Genomic DNA, 8,361 nt, shown 5'->3' with positions numbered 1-8,361 from the left:
TAAGAGAGCATATAAAATTAAATCCATCAGTTGAGCATCAGTGCTATGTATATTACTGTATTTGGACCGATTTTAATATATAATTTTATAACAAAATAAATAATGCCTTTATACAGTGCCAATATTTGAACTTAAACAAACAAACAAAAAGAAGCTTGGCGGCTCATTACGCAAGATACAGCTCAGACTAAAAGAATATTACATGAAGTCCCTGGAAACTAATTATAATATATATTTTCATATTAATTTCATATATATTTATATATATATTCAAGTATTTGTTTTCAGGCAAAAGCATGTGAATACTACGGATAAACGTTAAAAATATATGTTAGTTGACATTATTGCGTTTTTTCCCTTTGAATTGATATTTGTGCCTTTTTTTTCAGAACTGTAAAATAACGTTACAAAAACACAAAGCCTATTTTGCAACAACAAGAATGTCACGGTACCAGAAACCAAACTGGGCTTTTTTTTTTTTTCCTTTTTTCCTTGAAGCATTTTCACGAAAAAGAACATAGAAAATACAAACATCCCACTTTTTCAAGGTCACAATGTTTTTCTTCCTGCAGTGCAAAGCAGGGGTTTTGTGCAGCCACGCTCGAAAGGAGACGAGTTCTCCACGTCCAGGCGTTCGAACATGATCCCTTCGGCGTCCCCACACTGCTCCTTCCTTTATTGCGACGGCAGCGATATCCCTCGTGCTCTTGATTTCTCTTTCAAAAGTCGACTTTCCTTAAAACGGAAAGTTTAATAAAGTTTCAAAGGAAAAAAACAAACAAAAAAAAACGTGCTTTTCAACCCCCTTCTCCTTTGAGTCCGTTCCCAAAGCTAGCACCATGACATTTTTTGAGCTACACGTTCACACGTTCATAGTCCATAAAAAAATAGTGCCTTTTTTATTTACTTAACAAGAACTTTGACGTAATCCGTGGCGATGTGCAATTTGCAGACTCTTCTCTGCTTTTCATTTGTGATTACAAGGTGCTGGAAAAGGAATCTAATTTTACAACAATTCCTTACAGTGTGGCTGTCCCTTTATAGTTACAGGTGCAAACTAATATGTAAAAGGCCTAAAAGAGAGATACTTTTGTCTCGGGAGAATGCAGTGGAATGGGTTTTTTCATGCTAGCTCTAGCTATTCCTCGCGCTCCGATGTCCTCCAAACCAGCAAAACGTTTGGCGTTCCGCGGCTTCTTCGTTCTTTCTTTTGCTTCTTCACCTGAATTGCGTTCCTCTTGTTTGTGATGTGCCTTTTTGTTGGTGAACGAAACCGCAAGAATAGAAACTGGAAGAGCATGTGAGCACGTCTGGTGGGGAAGGAAGAAGGGTTGTTGAGGACTGCCACAGAAATGACGTCAGAGACAAAAAGCTTTGATCCCCTAGTCTTTTTTTCATCGACTCTGTGCAAATGATCCTGCTTTCACTTGTGGCTGACGTAGTCTTCTGTGGGAAGAAGGACGGGCGGCAGCTTGCTGGGAAGCGTGATGAGAGGCCTGTGGTGGTGCAGTTGCTCTTGGGCCCTGATTCTCTCCGCCTGCCGCCTAAACTTCTTGGCCCGCAGGATGGCAGGGATGCCCCTCCGTAGCCTCTGGGCGGCCTTTCGTTGCCACATGTCGTATTTGGAATATTTCACGGTCACGTGTTTTCTTGGGACCTCCTGTTGCAAGAATAACAATAACGTTAGGAACTGACTCTAGAGAAAGGTCAGAATTCTCACAGATTCTACTGGATTATATCTAAAAGTGAGATTCAGAACCCTCTAAAACTCAAACTTCTCAACTAAAAATGTAAATGACTTTGCAGATATTTTGTCAAAAATAGCCAAAAATCCTTCAAGACAACAACTTGAGCATCCACTTGAATTTCTCTTGCCCAATTCTCATATACCTTAAACGGTTAGTTCACCTAAAAAATAAAAGTATTTGATCAGTTTCTCACCCTCATGTTCTTCCAAATAGTTTCATTGTTTATTAGCCCATACAGTGAAACTCAGTGGGGTTCATTTTTGTTTTGGACCCCATTGCGTTTCTTTGTATGGACAAAAATAGTTGAAAAATTCATAAAAATACCTTCTTTTGTGCTCCACAGAAGAAAGTCGTAAAGGTTTGGAAGAACATGTTGGTGAGGAAATTATTAATTTTGGTCAAACTATCTCTTAAACATATATTATACATAATAACATAGAATAAAACTCAATGAAAACTCAAAATGGAGAATAAGTAGGGGGATAAAGGCAATTTGTCCCCAGTGTACAACCATCTAGTCCAGTGGTTCCCAACCTTTTTTTCATGGGCCCCCCCTATGTACACATATGTAATCTATATATATATTTTTTTATTTTTTTTGTCTCTTAGAAATGCACATTTGACATTGAGTTGACAGTAGTAGTTTGAGTTAGGATGCAGATGTAAATTTATGTTCATTATCAAAATCAGTAACATCTGTAAAAATTGCAACAACCTCCTTTTTCATATGGGGAAATTTAATTTTTCTGACTGTTTGAGTTTTATTAAAATTAACCATTGTTCTTCCATAGTAGCATCATGATAAAATCCACAGATATAGCACCTCAATACTGTGGTAAAAATGCAACTATATGGTTTCTAGGTAGCCTATTTAAATGTAAAACAGTAGTCTAAATACATTTATTATAAATGCACAAACGCTAGCCCCACATTTCTGCCACAATACCATGGTGCAGTTAGTGTTACTACAGTAAATCTATGGTAAACAATGGCGATTTGTAGATTCAAAAGCCTTCTGACTGTATCGTTGCACGCAGTGTTCTGCTGTTTGTCAACACTGTTTTATCTGGATTTAAACTAGTTTATATCAGTTGACTGATATCGACTGATACTAGTTTATACCAGTCATTTGTGTTCTTCGCTGAATTCAAGCGCTTCTCACTGGATCTCGCAGCGCTGTTTAATGGTTGCGTGATCGGTGAGTAAACACATCTGCTCTAGTCAGCTCGCTCTGCGCTGCGCCGCTGTTTGAACCGAGCGGATATGGTCCGTGTGGCGCGGTTCAAATGAGTAGCGCTGTTTTGTTCCGCTTTTGACATATAAACATTAAATTGAATATTTATCGAACTTGGTTTTTCGAGGGAAATTATATCACTATATAATTATAGTTCTCGTTTTATCGCCCAGCCCTACCTCAAAGTATATCTGCTCCCGTGCCCCCGCTGTGAAATCTGGTTGACCCCCAGGTTGGGAACCACTGATCTAGTCAACATCCAGGCCATTTTGAGAGACACTGGTTTTGTAACCCAATCCAAGTATGTAATGTCAAATCAACAGGAAAATTTCAACCTATGTATGATCTCTTCTATCATATAATTTTCCACTTGGTCAGCAGTTTTGGGGCAATACTTGCTTACTAGTTCCTGACTCTGGCTCACTGTTTTCTTTAACCCACATGCCAGGATGCACACGTTCAGCAGAAAGAACAGGACGATCAAGATGGTGAGCGTGAGAAAGTGCTGGAAAGTTTTTGTTGTTTCCCACGGCCAACGTACCTGTTTTAATGTGGGCATGACCGGGATGACCTGTAGGGACTTGGCTGAAACGTCCCTCTCTGACTTGGCAGGTTTAGCACAGTACTGTTCTAGGAGAGCTAGGTTACAACTGTTAAAACAACACTCTTCCACAATCCCACGATTTTGAGAACGTCGACTGTTAGACCTGCTAGTTGGTCGACCTGCAGAGATACAAATGAAGATCATGAGTTCAAGACACTTTAGGATTGTTCTGGTTACATTTCAGACAAAATCACTCAATTCTGTCATAATTTACTCACTCTCAATTCCAAACCTGTGCTCCAAACCATTATTTTGTCCATGCAATGAAAGTCATTGAGGACTAATATTGTTTTGGACTCCATTGATTTTTGTTGCTTGGACAGTTCCTGAGTTCTTCAAAATATCTCGTTCCTCAGAAAAATTATATGCAGTTTTGGAAGGACATGAGGGTGAGTAAATGATTTTTCATCTTTTTGGGTGAGCTATCCTTGTAAACTTGGCTAAACTGATTTGCTGGTCTCTGGATAGATGGGCCAGATGATGTTTAAATGGGTTTGGGGCTTTTGTCAACTAGTCAAGTTGGGAGAATGGCTGTCTGACTAGCTAACTCTAATGGAAATGCCAGATTAAACCAGCCTAAGCAGGTTTGCTAGTTTTAAGATAGTTTCCAAGCCCAGCCAAGCTAGTGACAACCTGGGTGTCCAACTAATCATTCAGCACTGACTAGCTGAAAAGTAAGAAAAAAACTAACTAATACCAGCCAACATACAAGCTAAGAAAAGCAAACTAGTATAGACTGGTTTAAGATGTGTTTTTTAGCCATCTTAAATCAGACCAGCTAGTTTTGACTGTCATTGCAAGAAGGAGATTTGGATCAAACTGTCTAAACAGTCACCATTAAACATGCAAACACATTCAACAAACCCTACTAATAATGTAAATCAAGCTACAGTGGCCTGATTCTATTGTCAAAGCAGATTTCATTATCAGTTCATTGTGTTTTGACTGGGATGCATCTGCGGTGTATCATAACGCCAAAATCTGTGGCATAAAATGGAGTCTGTTTATTTGTTTTCTCGCCCGCATTGATCTTGTTATGCCGTCTAATTGAGCAGTTCAAAATCGGTTTCGAATAATTCACCGACAGCGCGTTCCCAGGAAAGGAAAATCGAAAGCCTACAAATAAGACAGCGGAAGAGTTGAAGGGCAAAAGTCTTTGCTTCTGTTTGGATGAGTAAATGGTGGATATCCTTTTGACCTTGTCCTTTGCCAGCTCAGCAGAGATAAAGGGAGCATGAAAGAGAGGAAGGGGGAGGGGTAGAATAACAGACTTGGCATGAAAGAGTGAAGATACAGAACACAGTAATGGAGGAGAGGGAGACGGACTGGGAAAAGGAAGGAACAATTGATTTTCAGTCAAATATTATGCAAACTATTTGTGCTTCTCACAGTTGCCATGATTTGAAAGGGAGTTCTTGATTGTAGGATGGGAAACATTGAACAAGAGTGGATCTGGTGGATAGAGGGGGGAAAATCTATGCTGGCCCAAATTGGATAATGATCTTTCGGGGTAGTTAGGCTTCTGCGGCCAAAAGAACACAAAGGCCTTGTCTGTTTGTCAGTGCTGGCGTGAGTAAGACGACAAATATTTAAAAAGTTGTGCTCTCGACCCCCTCCGTGCATGCAAGCAGTGTACAACCAGCAGATGTATCTATTGTATCGCATTAAACATATTGGTTAATATCTGTAACGCTAAACTATTAATGAAGCTGTCTCAATCCATCCAGCCATGTAAGAGGACAAACAACTTTTTTTTTCAATTGAGTGTAGCCTGGGAACATTTCTGGAGAGGTGAATGGAATGCCACTTGGGTACTATTACTTTCACTGGCGGAATGTGCAAGTAAACAACCAGGCCATTGTGGCTCATTTAGCATCCCTTTCATATGCAATCACAGATATTGTGAGAGAATGCGCCCAGTCAGCAAAATCTGCCGAGACTTCGCTCGTAACTCTGGTCATTTGCGACATACAATTGGCAGACTTTCCAACTCCTAAGCAAAAGCAAATAAAATACGAAGTGCAAATGTACATACTGAAATAGAAACCTCTGTCTTCACACACAAATTGTAGTGCGTCCACCAGCTCTCCACCGCATAACGTTTCAGCTGAAGCCACTTCGAAGGCAGACAGGGTTAAAAACAGTATGCATATGGGCATCCGTATGGACCAGTACATCTTTATGACCTGCGGAGATAACGTGTTTTAGTTAGTTTAGACCGTTTTAAAGTGTGCATTTCATTTTTAATGTATAAAGCTGCTCTTTTTATGAAGATCCCATGTATACCTGAACTTAATACTGAACGTTTTCCTTAAGTAACTATTATTAGTTTCCTCAAGGCATTGAATTCAGTAATGCAGTACTTCAGTGTGTGCATGCATGGCCATCGACTTTTCAATTAACTCAATTATCTGCCTGATCACATGGTCAAAATCAGTATGTCAATGCACAGTATGGAAAAGCATGTCTTCATGACCTGGAAAGCATGCATTGTAGTCCACAACAGGCATTTAGTCAAAGTATTTAATGCATTATTTGTACATGCATGTTTTTTTCTAGTCAGTTTTAACAAGGTCTATATATCTGTTGATTAATAATACTTAAAATAATAATAATACTTAAGTTGAACCTTTTCAACTTAAAGTTCAGTGTTGTTGGTCAGATCCTGAGGAACTGTAATTTGTTTCTTCAATAGTCCTCCTATGCAGTTCTTAATACATTCTGGGAATTTATGTGCATGCATGACCTCCAACTTTGCACTTTTTCAATTATGCATGTAATTTATCACCATAAAGATGATGCTTTAAGGTATAAATGCCTGCTGATCAATTATCCTCAACATCGTCCGTGGGTATCTGTCATTAGTTCCTCCAGTGCGTTAAATTCGCCAATGCAATTCTTCAAATACGCTGGAATTCTACATGCATGCATCGACTTTTTGATTATCTGCTCAGCGCTAGAAGATCAATTGTTATCCAAGAGATTTTATCTCCTCCTTTACACTCTTACACAACGTTCAACGAGTTGCAAGACTGCTCAATATACCCAGCTATCTCATTCCTCACAACTCATCATATAATTTCCTTAAATCCAGCTCATTTAAACTGCTGTCGCCCCCTTGCGCAACGTCTTTCTCCTGCGCGCGTATCCAGAATAAAGTGTCAAGTCAGTTTTTATTTGGAAAGCGCTTTTTCACAGTTTCAAAGCAGCTTTGCAGAAATGCATAGGGTTAATGTTTACAATGCCTTATTGTCCTTATTTAGGAGTTCAGCGCTGTCAAGGTGTTTAGAGCTGTTAGCAGTTTAGATTGACAAAAACATCTCCAATGCATTACGCGAACCGCTCGTGCGAGAGAAAAATCCGATCGTGTCAATTTCTGATTTTTAAAATGCGATTCTGTTTTTGCAAGTCTATAAAAACGATTTTTTTTTCTATGTAAGAGAACTTAACTACTCATATCCAGATATGTCCAAGATTCCGTAAAGGTTGTAAAAAGACTTTCTTTACCTTATGTATGGCACTGTCTGTTCTCAAACAGGTATGGCAGACAGAATGATGTTTTAGTTGGTCCTCCATGTCAACATAAAAAATAAAAAATAAAATGTTGTACTGTTGTATTTGGTTAAGAAGGTCGGTTTAGTTTCCCCAGTTGGTGTTAAGACGGTGTGTGGAGCTGTCCCAAAAATCAGGCGACAGGCAAAAGTTCTCTGAGAGAAGTATTATATACTCAAACCCGCCCCTTAACACCCCCTCCACCCCCCGCCCCTCGGGCGCGCATGTCCGTGGAGGTGCAACTCGAAGCGGTCAGTCAATCTCCAGCAGTTCCCTGCTGCTCTTTTCCAAGAATTCCAGATCACAAAAAGGTCAATGAACTTTAGAGAATATGACATAACACCTTATTAAAATATCCAACATTTTCTGTGAAATGTAATGACATCAAGCAATTAGCAGGCTGATTCCCCCAATGATTTGAACAGCATTTCTAACCCAAATCAAAAATACATGTTCAGTTAAAACAGTAAATAAACAGGAAAATAAGTAATACTGTAAAATATTACTTTTACTTTTTAATATTACTTTTATTACTTTTTTTTCCAGAAATTAAATAATCATTAATATCAGTGTAGGCTATTATCAGTTTGTGTAGGCTAACAGCACAGTCGATGTGTAAAATTTTACAATGGAAAGTGCCCCGGATGATAAGGAGAGAAGATGCCGTCATTTCCTCTGATATCCACCTGCCTTATCGATCCTCACACGAATAGTGGCTGTAATGATGGTAATTCACTTTACAGGCTGACCCGTTCAGAGCACTGAGAGGATAATGAAGAATTAGCTGGACTTGAATTGAACTTAAATTGCTTTGATTGAATTACTTGGAAATGTCATCCATCACCTGGCAAAGCAATAAGAGCCATTATTTGATGCAGATGTTATACTTCATGGACAATAGTCTCCATCTGATATGAAATGCAGGGCCAAAATGTCTACTACTGCCTTACTAGAACACCTCTTAAAATGGTTTTAAATCAGCATTATAATGAGATCAATAAATGCACACACACACACACACACACATACATATATATATATATATATATATATACACATATATATATATATATATATATACACATATATATATATATATATATATATATATATATATATATATATACATATATATATATATATATATATATATATATATATATATATATATATATATATATATATAGTAAAATAGTAAATTAAATCGTTGTCATTGCATTAAG

General features: G+C 38.3%; 1 protein-coding gene across 1 annotated transcript; it reads right to left on the bottom strand.

Moving 5' to 3' along the window:
- Positions 1-361: 361 nt before the first annotated feature.
- LOC306866562 (insulin-like growth factor 2) lies at positions 362-7,280 on the bottom strand. Its single transcript, XM_079411825.1, has 4 exons — positions 7,094-7,280; positions 5,622-5,772; positions 3,524-3,705; positions 362-1,660 (listed from the first exon to the last, which is right to left on the bottom strand). The coding sequence occupies exons 1-4, from the start codon at positions 7,160-7,162 to the stop codon at positions 1,424-1,426; spliced, it is 639 nt and encodes a 212-aa protein (XP_079267951.1). The 5' UTR covers positions 7,163-7,280; the 3' UTR covers positions 362-1,423.
- Positions 7,281-8,361: the final 1,081 nt, after the last annotated feature.

The sequence above is a fragment of the Barbus barbus genome (assembly GCF_936440315.1).
Source record: "Barbus barbus genome assembly, chromosome: 48".
NCBI classification, from domain to species: Eukaryota; Metazoa; Chordata; class Actinopteri; order Cypriniformes; family Cyprinidae; genus Barbus; species Barbus barbus.
Note: the sequence above shows the minus strand (reverse complement) of the source record. Positions and strands in the feature narration are given on the sequence as shown.